The following is an 18,596-nucleotide window of genomic DNA, read 5'->3' on the forward strand; positions in this document are numbered from 1 at the left end:
AGCTACAACACACTGTACCATTCCAGAGCAATTGCCTGTCCCAGTTCTCCCTCAGGGCAAGGAGGGGATACAAGCAGAAAGGTGATTAAGGCTTGCTAAAGAGAGGATGGAGCCATCAATTACAGAGACTGAAGACTGATAATTTGATAGTAAGGTTAAAAAAAAAAAAGCCCTTTGTCACTCAGTCGTTACAATTTGACTTTACTCAGTTTTTAAACTGGCAATTAACACTTAATCCTGAAATTCCCTGGTCTATTTTGAATTTTGCTAACTTTTTTGGTGTACATATGCCAACAGCAGTATAAATGCCTTACAAAGATAAATGCACTCTGATAAAGATGACAAACAGACCCTCCACATGGGGAAAACATGTTGCCGTTCACCGTAATTTAGAATACCTCAATTTTTCCTGCTATTGATATTCCTCCCATGTTTTTATCAATCTGTAAATACGATAGAATTAGGGATAGTCTCAGAGGTCAAGTGACTCTAGGTTTATCATTTTGGTTTATAATCAGAATGGAAAAACCTATTAGAAAACAAGCAGTAAGTATTAGCACAATAAACAAGGCTGGGGAGTGATGTGTTCAAGCATCCAGGGAGGGCTGCTACCCTCATCTGTCTCTAGGAAGGCTTGACAAGATGTCAGACCACTACATTTCTCTCATCTTTCCTACATCCAAGCCAAGTCAGCCCTCCCATGCTCCTCCCTCCCACCCTAGGAGCTTCTACTGCTCCTGTTTACATCAAAGCCGAAATCAAACAACAGTGTTACACTACAGCATTTTCTCCCTGCCCACTCCTGATATTTTGGAACCTGTAGTTATCTACAGGGAACATATGGGACTTGCAGGACAGCATTACCCATGAGAGCACAATCTCTCCACTCACAAGTTTTCTTCTGGTCCTCATTCTTTTTTCAAAGTACTTTCTCTTCCTTTAGCAAGGGAAATATGGTAACTGACTTAATATTAAACTAATTCTCAATTGCAAGACAGTCAAACCTCGGAAGTGACACAAGTGCTTAAAATCAAGTGATACTTGAGCACCATGCTGGGAAAGTTAGAACCAGTCTGTTAACCATCTTTTTTCATGCACAAAAACATCTCATTTTGCAATTTTGGTCAACTTAAAGTGTCAACTTAGAGTAAGATTAAAAACACACAGTATATATTACACAGCACAGGCACAACACTTAACATTCTGGCCCATACCTGCTTTTGTAGACATCCCAATCATGCTCCTCTTTTTCTTCCAAAAACTGATGTCGTTTTTGAATGCAAGGAAATCAAAGAGAAGCTGCAAATAGCAAGAAACATACTCACTTGCTTGAAACATGCACTAATTAGAGACTGTCAGTTGAACTGTTAAAAATGCATTTAAGATGGAAAAGAAAAACCTCTTTTAGAAACTTCAGAAATAAAAATTAAATATCACAAATAAAAGCTAAAAAGAAAAAACTGTATGAGAAGCCCAGGCTTTAAAAGAAGACAGGATGAATTCCCAATACTGCTACTACTACAATGCTGCACAATGCAGTGTCCGGTAAAGAAAGACAGCGACTCGATACAGGGTAACACATGATAGAGGTAGAAGAATGAGGACCCTGAGGAATTGCTCACCTTCTTGACAGACCAGGGAAAGGCACACTAAACTAGAATCAAAATACTTTGTATTGGATTGATAGTCAACTTAGGCTTCAACAGCACCAAAGCCTTTTAAAAAAATCCTACAAAACAGCAAGTCAGGTTTCATCTCTGTTTCATCACCAGGAAGTTGACCTAAACTTCAGAGACATTTTAACATCAATTTTTTTTTTTTGTAGTGAGTATTTTTTCATTGTTTTCATTCAGTGTATTTTTCACTATTTCCTTTAAGCATTCACAGTCTTGAAAAAAAGCAGCACAGATTCAAGAAGTTCTTGGGTCAGAGAATTTTAATGAAAAAGCTGTTTGTTTTTTTTTTTAATTTGGGCAAATGATGCATAAAAGAAAAAAAGTATTAGAAGAGCTAGTCCCAGTCTACAGATATCTTACAACCTGATAAAAAGGAATGGAAAAAATAAATGAATATGGGTGAGAAGTCTAAGGTTTTCCAAACAAATCAATCGTATGCAATGTAAGCGTAAAGAAACATAACATGCCCAGCAAGTTCTTATCTCTCCCAGAATATGGGAGTTGTATTGATTTTAACTGTAGATGACAAAATGTTCACAGTAGAACAATGAAAAATTCATTAAAACAAAGATTCATATTTAAACCAAGACACACATGATGGTAAGAAAGAGACACAACATCAATAGCCAGGACTAAACCCACAAGATCTTTACAGCAACAGTTCTTTGAAGCAAGCTAGATCAGCTGATCTAAGTTTCTCCAGGGATCAGAGACTCAAACCCTGTTGGTGCCCCAGCTGTGCCACTGCAGTGGTAAGGCTTGTGACAACAAAATTTGAACCAATATTGACAGGCATATTAAGTCTAGGGGCTTTGGTTCAAATACAACTAAAAAAAGTGACAATAAATGTTTTATATTTCAATCAAGACTGTTAGTTTCTATTTAGTTATTGCAATTTTCTGTCTTATTTGAGATTCTTGTATTAACTCTGTATTAGAAAATACATCTGACTTGTACAACAAAACAGTTCCACCACTCTACTGAAATTACTATTTCCAAGAACAGCTCTTAATAAATGAGTTGAAATTCAGCACTCGCTCTTTTTTAAGCTGTAATTCCTAAAACCACTTACATGGAATGCTGCTACGAAGAATGTCAAAGCCAGAAAGTACAGGTTAGTATCAACAAAAATTCCTTTTACTTCATCTGCATCCTTTTCTGAAAACCCTAAGAGAAAGAACAAGTAATTATGCAAGTATCACCACACAGTTAATTGCTGTTATGCTAGAGTCCAGTATGAAAGGAATCTGAGCATGTTTTCTTAAGGAATCACAAATCCAAGACACGATGGCAGCTTTATTGGTAAAAACTAAGTCTACCTATATTTTGGTGAGTTATTTGCCTTGCCTTAAACAAAACCCACCAGTTACAAATAGGCTGATATGCCTTTAACATCTTGTGTAACTACGACCTAAGCTGAACAGACAGACAAATGGCAAGAAACAGGAAGTCATTCTGGCCTGAGTGGGAAGAAAAAGCATTATTGAACTTGACCTCTGAACTTTTATTTGATACATAAAAGTGAGCTTTACATTAAAAACTGGAAAATGAGAAAAGGACTACACTGTAGAGGACAACAAAGGTCAGTGAGAAACATGGCCATATATGCAACAGTACAGACCCCAGATCACTGATTAGGCATCAACTATTCCATGATCCTTGCAGAATTAACTTGGAAGCTTGTCTTTGATAAATGGAAAAAGGTGAAGTATCCTCCAGAAAGTACAATCTGTAAGCTGAATACACATTCTCTACTGGATTGTCAAATCTCCTAAAGGAGGAATTTTGCTACCATGTCAGATACTGGACAACCATTCATTCAAAACAAGTTAGAGCCTGTCTGTGATAAATACGGTTGCCAGCACCAAGGAGCTTGTTTTCCAGAATATACAGCATCCTTCTGAACTCCTTCAGCCAGCATTAAGATGCTTTCTTCATGAAGCAGAAAGTTTCAGCCGCTGTGATTGAAGTCTACTGTTCTCGGAAGATACACGATCTTGCATTCACGGCAAAGGTGCTGGTTATGACGCTGCTGAGTAAGTACCAATTTACTTTGTCATACCAGCTGTCCTGCACTGCAGCAAGAAGAATGTGAACTTACCCATTTTCAAGTGATTTTGCAGTTTTGCTACTGATCTAAGGGACCTCTTCACAAATTATTCAAAAAGGAAAATTTTAAAACCTTACATTTCACTATTTGCACACTTAGAGAGAACAGGGAGCACCTATGTAAGCTTTTTTTCCAGGCAGAAGAGGAACTCCTAGGATCCTAGGATGATAGCTCTTGATATACATGCTCATCACAAGACAGCCAAAACTTGGAACATGAAAATTTCAATTATGCCATTCTGAGCTGGTTCACAGAAATGTATGGAGAAATGATGCTGGTCAAATGCCCCACACAAATTCTGAGTAATCAGTTACTTGACTCTTTCAAGACAGTTATTTTCAGCGTACTTGTAGCTTTAATATACATTGGCCTGAGCTAAGGTGAGGCAGCTACATTCTACTTATTATTCTACTTATTCCTTACCCGCTTGCACCCCCCCCGGCAAAATATAAGAAAAGCACAAGCTGCAAAAGAAATGGAGAAAGTCTAGACTCTCAGTTAAGTTACACTGTATACAGGTACTGTGTCTCACAATACTACACTCTGAAACTGGAGCTGAACCAGAACACGTATTTAAAATTTTACAGAGGAATCAATGCCTAAATTTTTAAGTTGTCCATCATAAAATATTAATTCAGATATAAGAGTGAATAACCAATCTCCCTCTCTCTTACTAAAATGACTAAATTTTGGTGAACAAAGAAGAACATTGAGAAGTATCAAAGCAGCATTATCTCCATATGTCTTTTGAGAAACTAGTAGAATACTGCATCTAACTGTATTAGAAATAAATAATGAAATTAAAATAATACAGTATAGAAGCTTTTAAGATCTCCTGGTCAGGAAAAAGTTCAAATCGCTGTACTAGCCAAACAAAATTGTGAATTAGTATTTAAAAAAGTGGTTAATTCACCTCTGTACTCATTTCCTACCACATGGCAACATTTCATCTCCATCTTTACCTTAAGTTAAAACAAGGTAAGGTTTGTTTGTAGCATTAAACCTTTTCACTAGCTAACGAGAAAACAGAGAAAGTTAAGCGTCTCCTATGTACTTACAGGAAAAAAAAATTGAGGTTTTTTTTTTTTTCAGCCTGAAGTCATTAAAAATAAAAAACATACCAAACTGTTGGAGGGAGTACACAGCATCTTGCATGTGGATCCAAAATCGGAGTTTTCCAAGGGATATTTTGTCATACGACACTGTAAGAGGTAGCTCTGTTGTTGAACGATTTATAACCTGTATTTCAAAAGGATATAGTTTATTTTAATAGCAGAAAAAATTGCAGCAATTATTTCCATTCATTTTTTAAAAATAAAGGAGAATATTATATTGCATTATGATTTTATCACACAATTTTAAGAGGTCATACCATTTTTTGAAAGAGAATAAGATGTTAGACTTCTAGACTATGCTTGAAGTCTTTGCTATTTTTTTCCAAGAAAATCTAAATTAGCAGTTTGTTCTGTTCAAGTTCTTAGGGCAACCTCACTGTTACTGTATACAAATGCCTCTGAGACAGTTACATAAAGTTCCCTCTGCTGGAGTCAGATCAAGTGGGAAAAGCATGCTTAAGGTAATTATCTCTTTTGACAGTTCTTCTCTGAAAGTATATTCTAAGATTACCTAAGCTAGAAGACAAAAAAAAAAAAAAAAAAATCATATAGCAAAGGCCACAGTCAGAGCTTCACTGAACTCAGGCTAGTTTTCAGAGAAATTAAAGTTATAAGAACTCATATCAAAACAAAATGTGGGGAAGCAAGAGGTTGCTGCTTGCTCGCACTGGTGAAAAGACCACAGCTAAAGCTAAGCACGGTGTGTCACAGAAATCTTCTTCCTGCTCCAAGATAAATACATTTCCTAATCCTCCTGTATCATCTATACTTTAGTTATGATGAGAACTACCTGGGGCCCCCTTCAGCTGGGGGAAAAAAAAAAGGGGGGGGGGGGGTCTTAAATTGCCTCAGCTCCTTTTGCATGATAGTTGACTGTTTCTCAAAAAGGTTTAAAACAAAGGGAAAAAAAATTGTCCTCACAGATGTTAGAATTCTCCGCAGCTAACCAGGTACAAGTTCAGGCAACACGTTTTAAACTTGCAAGGATAGTTCAAGACTACAGACAGGAAAGACACTCTGAATTGCAACAGTTCAAGATCTATTGCTCCCAGCTCCCAGTTACTACCCATTTCAGAACTACTACTCTACACTGTATCTGTTTCTACAGTAATTAGGTATCTGACACCTATCTGAGACAAATGGGCTTCTTCCGATCCTTATGTTACAGAACATGGGTTTAAGCCTCCCCACATATAAGAGTCAGTTGTGAACTGGAGGTTATGTTCACTCTCCCATTCACTCTTTCCTCCAGTGAGTACAAACAATTCTCGGTCTCACCACCCTCCCGAGACCCTGTAAGCTTTTCAGACAGTGGCAGAACATGCATACATGCAAGAGAGAGAAAGGGAAGCTGTGAAAGTTTTACAAATACAGCAGGGAGAAAGCTTCAGAAACTAGAATGGTGCCACAGATCTCAGAAGTGTCTGGAAAAAAAGACAAAACAGGTGAAGCCAACATGGCTCGAGCTGACAGCAGAGAATACTGGCAAGACTTTACAGCTGTTTGCCAAAAGCTATATAAACATCTTCCAGACTGCTGCTTCTTTTTAAAGCACGCCTGTAATCCCTCCATTCTCATTCCAATTTCTCAGTCTACCACAGATAGTATCAACATCTCTGGGAGAAAAGGGAAAAAAAAAAAAATTATCTATGCAGGACAGATAGAAAACAAAAATTTTGCACATGCATGGGCAAGTGACATGCAGCAAGTGCACTCTACAGGGTCAAAGCACTACTAAGGAGTTAGGGGTAACACAGGGAGAAAAATCTGATTGCAATACAAGACAGAGCTATGAATTCTTCAACACAAAAGCAGATTAAATGACCATATAAATACTAGAAGAATTAACTCTTTCTCAGTGAACAACTAAAAGTCCACAAGTGCTGCCTCACAATCTAGTTGAGTGTGATGGTTGCTAAGCCTTTGAAAACTCGGAAGTTACCCAACCTCTGCAACACAACCTACTCTTGTAGTGCAGCCTCAGCACATCATGTACTACTTCTAGCACTCTACTTTACCAGTACTACAAAACTGTGTGTAAACAAAACAAGTAAGTTCAGCAGTATGAAATGTAAAGTTTTCTCTTTATTAAATAAATCAGAATCCTGTGCAATCCCCAAACCTCCAGCATTGGCAAGATCATTTAAGAACGTGAAGAACACAAAACCTCTCCATCATCGTGCACTAGACTACAGCACTTACCGCAGAAGACCTGTATCTGGGTCAAAATAATAGTCAGTTCAAAATCTACAGAGCCTCCCACAAGCAGGGAAAATGCATCTTCAGCTCTATGACTTTAGTGTGGGAATACCAAACAGACTGTATCTATGTCCCTATTTACAGTCAAATGCCAACTTTGCTCCACAAAAGCTGTATCACCTTCCTCCCTTATTCTTTCCTGCCCTTCACTTACCCCTGTTTATCTCACAGTATACAAACTATTAGATCATTCTTTCTGCAGGGCCTGCGAGCAGTCTGGCAAGTCACTACGCAGAAGACACATAAAAGTCAGTGCTGAAGGGGAAAATTTCCTGGTTTTGATGAATTAGTCTTTGCAGCACTTCTCAGGATCTTTAACAACTTCAAGGCAGAGACTTGCAATAGCATTAACCGTGATACGTATGACAGCTGCAGGAATGTTATTAACATCATGAGAATGCTGAGTTTATTTGTAAACAGGGTACATGACTTGACCAGTTAGAAGTTCGTATGAATGTACTGAACTGAATGAGCTGTGGTAAGAAACTCAAAACAAAGGACAATGACCACTGATAAAGACATCACAAAAGCATATCTAAAGAAATACTGAACAAAACTATCTGCTACCAGAGGCAACAAATGCTCAGGAGTTTATTTTGCCAAACAAGCTTGTGGTGGGGGGATAATCTTCTTTAAGAACTTCTCTTCCCAACACTGAGTAACAAAATTCTTTGTCCGAGTTAATGAAATGGAAAGACAATTTAAAAGGTCTATGGAAAGTTTACATCTACCAAGACTTCCATGTAGAAGAATGTCTGAATCCAGACATACTCATTTAACAGTTTTGAGACATTCCCCAAGACTTTTGCTGTCAGAAACTCTGAAAAGAACTGCAGGGCTTAACTAAGAGCTGCTAAGACGAACAGTTTAAATGCAAGTGACTGCCATCTGTAACTTGTAGTAAAGAAACTTTCCCATAAGAGAAGAGTTTGGCAAAAACTGAATACAGAAAATTCTATTTAAATGTATGAAAACACCGTTTTTTTAACTGCAGGGGTGACTGAACACTAGAATAAGTTGCCCAGAGAGTCTACGGCATCTCCATCCCCGGATATATCCAAAATCCAACCAGAGAAGGTTCTGAGCAACCCACTCTAGGTGACCCTACTCTGAGCAGGGTTGTCGCACTAGCAACCTCCAGAGATCTCATCCAACCTCATCCTTCTGTAATTCCATTATTGACGTTTCTAAGCCCTGATTCGCTTGAGTGCACAAAATCACTGGATGTACTGCAACATCAAACTTTCAGGTGCTGAAGTTACTCTAACATGATAGAGAGCACCACCAGAAAATTTAACCTTGAGTGAATTTTTTGGAGATAAGAGAATAGCTACCGACTTATCTCGGTGTAGCTCCAGTAACAGCTGTGTTAAGTATGCTCATTTCCCTAGAAGATACCAGAAGCAGCTCCAGGATGCCAACACAACTTCATCAGCTTAGAGAATCAAATTGCTCACGAGACTGCTCCCACCACAGCTGCTGCTGCAGTGATGTACCCCATAGCCACCCAAAAGGCAAAAGCAATGGAATCCAAATATTCTTTTGGTGGAATAGAAGGGAGTGCTTGGCAGATACATCTGCCAAACGGGAGTCTCAAAACCCAGAGCCAGCTTCTGCTGTTACCGCAGTTTACCACATTAAGTTAAACAGTTGTTGATAGAGTCCTTTTGAGAATTTATACTTTTTCATTACAACAAACAACCTATGAGAAAGATCTTAATTAAAACAACATTGAAGATTACTGTTAAAACTGTTAAATGTAATTAAAGGTATTCTATTACTCACCATCAAATCTTTCACTCTGTTGCTTAGCTGATCAATAAATAATATTGGAAGGTAATGCACTGTCTTCCCCAACTGAACCCTAGGATGTTTAAACATGGATTTTATGACTGTAGTGATCCAAAAAGAAAACTACTTTTATTCAAATTAGCACTCATTCATCACTTTCAGATCTACCCATGTAGATATTTCCCCACCATCTTTTCAGGCACATTTTCCTTTAACACACACCAAGAATGAAGCAACTAGCCTAGAGTCTTTCACTGAGATACGTCTGTATAAAAAAATAAGCATGTCATATTTCTCTTTTTAGTTTATTTTGACTTTTCTGTAGAAAGACAGAATAAGCAAAAAAAAAAAAAGACAAATGAAATTGGTTGTGATGATGCTGAAGCTGCTGCATGACCAAGGCTGGAGGAAATTAAAGAGTTTGTTGGAGAGAAACGTGCTGATGTTTACCACCATATATTTGTATCCTTTGTCTCAAGTATCCCTCTCCTACTGCAACAACAACTCTCCACCATCTCCCCCGCTCCTCTGCACCCCCAGTGCCATCTATCAGGTCAGCAACAGCACTTGCTCTAGCTAGCACGGGACTATGAACACAACGGCTGGTACGCACACCGGAAGGCTAGATACTACAGGAGAGAGTGCACAAGGAACAGAAATAATCTCTGCCTTCTTCCCAGCAGAAGCATTGTTTGGATTGCTCTACCACCTCATCAACCTGCATGAAACCAACAGAAACTTCTTAATCTTTGAGGCCTCTACAAAATGGACCACTGGAAAGATATTTAGCAAACAATGACCTATATGCAATTGCTTTGTCAGTATCTCAGAAAAAAAAAAAGTTAGGCCTAACTCCCTGAGAAGACAAATACTTAAAGCTCTTCACTAGAAAGGCACTTATCTACGCTGTGATTTTCTCAGTAAAAAGCTATGGAACTAGCATAGCAGACCTTTTTAAAGCCAGAAAGTTGAATTTTAGTTGTTAACAATATAAAGAAGTCTCTATGGATGCTATGAAAGACTGCATAATAAATATACAATGGGCAACAGTCACACAGAAAAGTACTAAATTGAGAGTCAGAAATATTGCTTGGTTATTTAACTGAAGAGGTTTAGATTTCTATATAATAACTACAACTAGAGATACTGCTAGTGGAATTGCAGTAGGCTATTTCATATCCTGTATAATGCAATGACAAAACAGCACTGATGAGTATCTAAACATGACCAGAAAAAATTACCCTCGTTTATCAACCCGTGTACAATCCCTTCTTGTTACGGGCCTATCTTATGAGTTACTAAATTAATCTATTTTGGCTATTCTCTGAACTCCAGTCTGCTAATTAAGCAACTGCTTTTGAATTTAACAGGATACTTGTAGAGAAAGGCATCAACATACAGCAGCACAAGCCAATACAGCGTTATTTATATGGTTAACACTGGAAGTAATTTAAGCAAGCTGTGAACAGAAGCTACTGCTGACATACCTATCCCTGCTTTTCATCATTTCCTTGAGAAAATTACATAATGTAGGAACTCACATTGTCAAACTAAAATAAAGCCAATCATAAAGGGAGAAAAAAGATTTCACAGCAGATCAGCTGTGCCTCTTCAGCACTTCCAGTTTGTACAGGTAATTTGAAGATGAAGGATAACAGCAGAGGTCAAGGGACAGTAATTGCTTTAAAGGCCAGAAGTATGATTTCAGAACAAGGGGGTCTGAAGTCTGCTGTAGCATTTCACTTGTGTCTTTGTAGCTCTGCTTTATCTTACTATGATAACTCCATACCAAAAGAAGTATTCTGAACTCTGAGCTGCCCAGAAACAAGGTATCTCCGATAAGGTTTTCTAGTACATATCATCTTACTAATTGTTACTACCGAAATGCAAGCATTACGAGTATCTATTCTTGTCTCCTAAGTGTCAATTTAAACATAAAATACTAAAGGAGGCCAGGGAGGATTTTTGAAGAAATGTGCAGTAAGTTTATGATAACAAATTTAGCAAAATTAAGTCATCAACTTACATCTTCATGTAACGGTGAACATCAGCAGGGAGTGATGATCCATCAAACACAAAATCTTCCACCATGATATTTAACGTTAATCTTGACCTCCAGTGAGAGACAGGTTCATCTAGAGCATTGGTCTGTTTTTCCGCTTCGATTTGCTTTAAAAATACAATAAACACACATACTGTTAAAGAAAATAGAATTTTGAATAGGACAATACTCTAATTCACAGAAACTATGGAGTTGTTAACTGCATCATAAAACAGAAGTCCACTAAGAAACACTTTAAGCTTAATTTCGACCACATCAAGTATTTTGCTCAAACATGACAGAACAGACTTTTAGTGTTGGACTCTAGCGTCAACTCATTTTCAACTTTATTCTGACAGGATTTAGAAGCAGCAGCACTGCTGGCTACAGTTATATTTCACATTCCAAAGAACAACAGAGTTAAATTCTCAAGCTCCACTAAATACGTGGCACAATAGCCATTCACAAGCATCTCATTAAGTAACACTACACTTTTTCCCTCCTGGTGAGTAATCATAGCATTTGTCAAGGGATACTATCTTATTCTCTTGAATAGAAGTGGAAAGCAAGAACATCCCAAAGGAAAAAAAGCAACTTGACATTGGTCACTCACCAATATAAAAATCAAGTTCATATCTCTGTTTCATAAAAGCAATGCATACTATTTCACATGAATCCAATTCAATACAGAACGCAGCAACATGCTGTTACAGAACAATACATCTACCAAAAGCAATGAACCCGTTAAGAAGTAATTCATATCAACTAGGGAAGTGTTTTAATAGCAGCCAGTGTTATAGAGGGCTCTACCTCTGCTGTGCTGAGTGGTCTACTATTAGCATACAAGCTGATAATAAAGAAGAGGGGTTTTGACTTTTTTTTTTCTTAATATCATAATTAGTGTAAAGATGCAAGCACAGCAGATACTAACGCTAGAAGTGTTTATGAAAGAATTTTTTTTTTTTTGCAGTTGTTCATCTACAGATGGAAAAACCACCTACCTGTGTGGCTGATTCTCCAGTGAGTAAATTAATCTCTTCTGGTTTAGGGACCATGTACGTGGTCAGAGGGCTTACTATATGCACCTGCTTACCGTCATGCCAAGGCAAAATGCCAGCATGATGAAGAAATATATATGCATATAAGGTGCCATTATTTCGTGTTTTCTTTGGTACGGAGACATTCACTGTCCTAAAATACAAAATAAATACATTATGAGATGACATAGCACACGTCGAATTATTTAGCTGTTACACGATGTTTAGCCTGTTACACTGAAGATGTTCTGGAAGCAAACAAAAAGGATGGGGACATAAAAACATAAAAAAGAACAGAAATTTGGGTTGTCTGGCACACAACAATTAGTTCTGGCTAATGCCCTAATGAGCTGTGGCTGGATGGGATCAATTTATATACTCCAGTATCTATCACAGTATTTGCGTTTCCACAGTTTTACTATTATCTTAAGATACTTTATTCTTTGTCCAATTCATACTTTATTACCCGAGATAACACAGGACTGCACCATCAGTTCTTTTGTTGTTTTCTGCTGCCAACAGGTCACAGGGCCAAAATTATCACAGCACTTGTATGTACCACAGACTGTATACATAATACAAAGTTTAAAAAGAAAATCACAAAGTTTTGCCAAGCACTTTACATTAATAAATATCTTCTCAACTATGGGATGCCAAGAACAGAACTCTAGACAGGAGCCCCAAACCATGAAGTCACTACCATTGTGTTAGCCAAGAAATCCTCCTACTTCCAACCTTGCATAATGCCTCCTCCATTCCTGTAAACTTACTCAGGTCATTTTTCTCTGAATATTTTCAATGGCTTGGCAAACTGTGTCAGTAAAACAATTCTTATATTTTCAAGTTTGTCAGAGATGACAGGCTGAGAGAGTTGGGGCTGTTCAGCCTGGAGAAGAGGAGGCTCCGGTGAGACCTTATAGTGGTCTTCCAGTACCTCAAGGGGGCCTACAAGAAAGATGGGGAGAGGCTGTTCAGTAGGGCCTGTTGCGACATGACTAGGGGTAATGTTTTTAAAATAGAGGGAGGTAGATTTAGATTGGATATTAGGAAAAAATTTTTTACAATGAGGGTTGTAGAACACTGAAACAGGTTGCCCAGAGAGGTGGTGAATGCCCCATCCCTGGAAACATTCAAGGCCAGGCTGGATGAGGCTCTGAGCAACCTGATCTGGTTGGAGATGTCCCTGCTCCTTGCAGGGGGGTTGGACTAGATGACCTTTGAAGGTCCCTTCCAACCCTAACCATTCTATGATTCTATGACCTAAACTGCAGACCAACACGTTCTTTAACTACAGAAAACATGGAACATGAAAGAACCTGGGAGACTCTGGGACAAGAGAGTCGAGAACAAGGTGACTATTTTAAGCAAATATGAAGCACAAAACAAGTAGTTCTAATAATTTTAATTGTAGAGAAGCATACAGAGAGTGCAGTGTTATACTCAGAAATTTATCTAAAAGCACAATCTTACTCCATCTTAGCACCGACATCCCTTCAGAAGATCTCAAAACCCTACGCTACCAGAAAAAGAAGGTTTAGTTTTGTGATTATTAGCACAGAAACAGTTACAGAAAAGCATGTTTCAAAAACACAGGAAAAGAGAATATAGTTTGACTTCCAAGTTCTATTCCAGGTCTGAAGCCACAGCTATCAAGAACAAAACATCAGGCAGCTAGTAGTCTGGCTGCACATGTTATCAGAGGACAGTTTCAAGCACTTCCAGGCACTTTGAGTTAGATTTTCACAATGGGAAGTCCTTTTTACTATTATAAGCAAAGCACAATTTGATAAAACATTTGCCTAAATGGCTCCAAACAGTATGCTGATCAAAACTAACTAATACTTAAGTTTAGCACATCAAACATACACTACTGACCTAGCAGAGCTAGTGAGATATATGTTTAGAGTGGAATCCGAAAGTTATGGTAGACAACATAGGACAGCATTCAAGATTTGTAGAATCTATGTGAGAGAAACAAGCATTTCTCTATTTACTAGTATAGTCTTGTTTTGCAAGCTTTGTTTCTTGCAACTACAAGATGATTTTCAACATAAGAAGTTTGTCTAAGAGCCTGTTCCTCAGTGCCAAGTGAACTTAGCACACTGTTTCCATCAAAGCTCTTTACCAATGTTTAATTCATGAAATATTACAGGAATATTTAATTAAAGAAAAAAATACTATTCTTATTAACAGCAGCACTTTGTCCTCAACTCTAAAGCCAAAATCCAACTGACATCCTTCCTGCCTAACATGGCAAATAAGGTTAGTATTTTAGGAAAACAAGTCCAAACTGAATAGCCTGTAGAGCATGCAAAAATAGCTTTAACCCCAAAACACAGAATGTAAAAACAACAACTCTATTCTTTCAACACAACTATCACAAACAGTCTACCTTGCTTCATACATACTGCCAAACACATTAGTATACATACTTCAGAATTAAACACAGAACTCATAGTTCGGGTACCTACCTTTCAAATTTGGACTCAATATCAAAATCCTCCACGTTCAAAACCAGATCGATATTACTCTCAGCACCAATGTTCGACCGTGTGGTAGTATACACGCTTAACTGAAATCAAAACACAGCATAGTGAAATCAGTGTATAGGAATATTAAATTCAGGCACTGGCACACTTAGAGAGCTGTATTTCAGCTTTGCCAATGTCCCCAGCCACAGGACGCTTATATACATTGGGAAAGAAAACAATGTACTCCAAAAAATAGCTTTCAGCTATCCCATCCCTCCTTTCGCGGGCAGAAACACGCTGTAACACAGCCACTAGAGCCCTTTATGTAGGACGACCTATATCTGAAGTAAAAGGTTTTTAAATCAGTGGAGCCATTCCTCCAGCAAGGCTGCACCACTCGGTCTAGGTGCCAACAGATACACGAAAGCAAAAAATAAAAGATGCGTCCGCCCTACCCGAGCTTCACCCACGGGTGTCACGCACGGGGCAAAGGTGGCTGGCACAGCGCGTTCCCCGCGTCCCACTCCCCCCGACCCGTGACCGCGGCCGTTCCACGGGGGCAGGAGGAGGGAGCCGGGCGCCCCGGCAGCGGGCGGGCCCCGCCTGACGGCCGCTGTCAGCCGAGTCAGCGCGGCGCCGGAGGCGGAGGAGACCGGCCGGGGAAGGCGCCACCGCTCCCGGCCCGGGGCCGAGAAGCCCGTTCCGCAGGCGGGGACTCGCGGGGTCAAAGGCCGAAGCGGGGTCCGGTCGCCTCCCTCGGCAGCGGGAGTCGCTCCCGCTGCCACCGCAGGCCGGGGCGCTCGCAGCCGCCCGCCCGGTTCCACCGCCCGGCCGCTGCGGCCCGCTCCTCACCTGCAGCTTGGGCCGGCGCGCCAGGTAGGGCCAGATGCACCCCGCCGCGCCGCCGCCGCCCGCCACCGCCGCCGCCGGGCAGGGCCGCGTGTAGACGATGCCGTACATCACCCAGCACGTGTGCGCCACGTAGACGGCGAACACCCCCACCACCAGGCTGGTGAACGAGCTGCGGCTCAGCATGGCGGCGGCCGACCCCCGCAATCCCCCCTCCCGCCTCCTACTGATCAGCCGGGCCGCCCCGGCCCGACCCGCCGCCGCCGCTGGCGCATCCCCCGCGCCCAGCCAACCGCCCCGCCCCGCCCCGCCGCCCGACACTTCCGGCAGGCGGAGGAAGCGCCGCCCCGCTGCCTGGCAACCGGCTGCGGGAAGCTCTGCCCGCCCAGTGAACGGCCTCGCCGTCGCGGTGTGACGTCAGCGCGGCGGCGTCCCCGCCGCCGCTAGGGGGCGCGGAGGGGTGTGGCCGGCGGCCGTGCTCGCTCCCGTCGCGGCGGGCGGGGGGCCGGTCAGGGCGGAGCTGTCAGCAGCGTCAGTGTGGGTGGACAGGAACGTCATAGAGTTATCGAATCATTAAAGTTGGAAAAGACGTCCAAGATCATCAAGTCCAACCATCAACTCAGCACCACCATGTCCACTAAACCATGGCCTGGAGTGCCACATCTACACGTTCTTTGCACACCTCCAGGGATGGTGACTCCACCACCTCCCTGGGCAGCCTGTTCCAGTGCCTGACCACTCTTTCAGTGAAGAAGTGTTTCCTAATATCCAACCTAAATCTCCCCTGCCACAGCTTGAGGCCATTTCCTCTTGTCCTATCACTAGTTATTTGGAAGAGGAGACCAACACCCACCTCCCTGCAACCTCCTTTCAGGTAGTTGTAGAGAGCAATGAGGTCTCCCCTCAGCCTCCTCTTCTCCAGGCTAAACAACCCAAGTTCCCTCAGCCGCTCCTCATAAGACTTGTTCTCCAGACCCTTCACCAGCAATGAGTTCTCCCCTCAGCCTCCTCTTCTCTAGACTAAACAATCCCAGTTTCCTCAGCTGTTCCTCAGAGGACTTGCTCTCCAGACCCCTCACCAGCTTTGCTGCCCTTCTCTGGACATGCTCCAGTAACTCAAAGTCTTTCTTGTAGTGAGGGGCCCAAAACTGCACACAATATTTGAGGTGTGGCCTCAGCAGTGACAAGTACAGGGGCATGATCACTTCCCTACTCCTGCTGGCCACACTGTTCCTAATGCAAGCCAGGATGTTGTTGGCCTTCTTGGCCACCTGGGCACACTGCTGGCTCATGTTCAGCTGGCTGTCAAACAGCACCCCCAGGTCCCTTGCTGCTGGGCAGCTTTCCAGTCACTCTTCCCCAAGCCTGTAGCGCTGCATGGGGTTGTTGTGACCCAGGTGCAGGACTCGGCACTTGGCCTTGTTGAACCTCATACCTTGGCCCATTGATCCAGCCTGTCCAGATCCCTCTGCAGAGCCTTCCTGCCCTCGAGCAGATCGACACTCCCACCCAATTTGGTGTCATCTGCAAACCTACTGAGGGAGCACTCAACCCCCTCATCCACATAATTGATTAAAATGTTAAACAAGACTGGCCCCAAAACTGAGCCCTGGGGAACACAGCTTGTGACCAGCCACCAACTGGATTTAACTCCGTTAATGTCGTTTCCGGTGCGTGTTGTTTTTTGGCCCCATCACACCAACTAGGGGCTGGGAAGGGCCCCTCACATGATGCTGGGCAGCTGAGGTGGAAGGGGGAAAGAAAGGGAAGGGGAAGAGGAGGCTCCTGTGCGGCACTGTGCCCCCATCCCCTGCAGCCCCAGGACCCAGCTCTGAGAGAACAGCAAGGACAGCTTGGGACCTGGGTACAAGGGAAGGGAAGTAGAAGGGAAAGGGCTGGTGCCCATCTGTCAGCCGCGGAGGGAAGCAGCCAGCCCACACCAGCGCTCCGGCCCAGCAGTCAGGCAACACTCTGCTCTCACAGGCCTGAGTTCCCAAACGTTGCTCCTCAAGGGAGCTGAGGAGGCTCTTCCAGGCCCTGCACTGGGAGTTTAAAAAAAAAAAAAAAAAAACAGGCACGCATTTCTCGTGGTCCTCATGCACCTGCTCGCGTGGTGTCAACCGGGAGAAAGTGGTGACATGGGTACATACCTCATACATCTCGGCTGAGAGCTTTGGGCAGGTGTGCAGGGGCAGAAAAGGCACAAGCGTGGATTAGAGATGAGTGTGCTGGTGGCTCAGCTCAGCGGCACAACAGGGAGCTTCCCTGCAATGCAGACGAGCGAGGAAATGGGCACGCGGACAGGTGAAGGGCCTGGGCAGCCGGGGGCATTACCGTAAGCACATGGCAGGACATGTGGAGCTCGGAAATACCGCGGGGGAAGGTGAAGATGGATATCTTCTTTAAGTGAAGAAAGTGGTGGAGAATTGCAGGAGAAAGTTGGGAGGACGAGGGAAGGAGAGGGCATGATGTGAGGGCTCACAGCTTGTGCTGCTACCTCAGCAGAGGACGCCACCTAAAAAAGCGCCCAAAACGAGAGCAGTGAGAGAGGGATAGCAGCAGGTTCAGACCACACTGGACCAAGCAGCGCAGTGACAGGAACCACACAGGAGGACTCTGCTGCCACACGGGAGCAAAGCCAGGGCTATAGCCTGTCACCTCAGCCAGGCCTCACGCTACCCCAGCAGGCAGCAGGGAAAAACAGGGTTAAAACCAGACGGTATCAAGTGGAGGAATCCTTACCCTTTGAAGAAAGAAATTTTGCATGTGTTTTGTGCATTTACACATTTGTAATATTTCATTAATAATGTCAATCACTTCCATTTTGTAATTAATAAAATGTTACAGCATTCTGATAGCCTCCTCTGGCATTAGTTAAAACATTTCCTAGTGTAATTTGCTCTATACTTACGAAAGCAGGTAAGTTACTTGCACTTGAGAGCAGAAGAAAAAGGAAAAACATATTTAAGCAAAAAAAGGTTCAGGTTTCAAAGCTTTTCTTCATAAGAAAGCGTGCTACGTTGCTGCATGGCTAGGACTTCACTGAGAGAAGAAATAACGAGATTAAATTTTAATTAAATAAGATATTAAATAGATTAAATAAATAAATAAATTAAAGAGATTAAATAAGAGCATTCAATCTTTTTTTTTTCTTACAGAAGGAAAACATACAGATTTGCTGTCACCTATAGATGTCTATTCTTTCACATAAACCACTGCATGACTAACCTGACGTAGGCCAAGGAAC

At 41.9% G+C, this 18,596-nt stretch overlaps 1 protein-coding gene across 1 annotated transcript in view; it reads right to left on the reverse strand.

The window, feature by feature from the left end:
* CLPTM1L (CLPTM1 like) overlaps nt 1-15,535 on the reverse strand; it is a 29,991-nt gene extending 14,456 nt beyond the window's left edge. The window contains exons 1-8 of the mRNA XM_086740471.1: nt 15,353-15,535; nt 14,501-14,601; nt 11,994-12,183; nt 10,978-11,120; nt 8,946-9,024; nt 4,908-5,025; nt 2,749-2,843; nt 1,215-1,299 (exon numbers count right to left, since the gene is read on the reverse strand). Of these exons, the coding sequence (XP_086596597.1) occupies nt 1,215-1,299; nt 2,749-2,843; nt 4,908-5,025; nt 8,946-9,024; nt 10,978-11,120; nt 11,994-12,183; nt 14,501-14,601; nt 15,353-15,535 (994 nt within the window). The remainder of the gene's footprint in view (nt 1-1,214; nt 1,300-2,748; nt 2,844-4,907; nt 5,026-8,945; nt 9,025-10,977; nt 11,121-11,993; nt 12,184-14,500; nt 14,602-15,352) is intronic.
* Between the last annotated feature and the right edge of the window lie 3,061 nt (nt 15,536-18,596).

Source organism: Chlamydotis macqueenii, chromosome 2 (genome assembly GCF_036417535.1).
Source record: "Chlamydotis macqueenii isolate bChlMac1 chromosome 2, bChlMac1.mat, whole genome shotgun sequence".
Classification (NCBI taxonomy): domain Eukaryota; kingdom Metazoa; phylum Chordata; class Aves; order Otidiformes; family Otididae; genus Chlamydotis; species Chlamydotis macqueenii.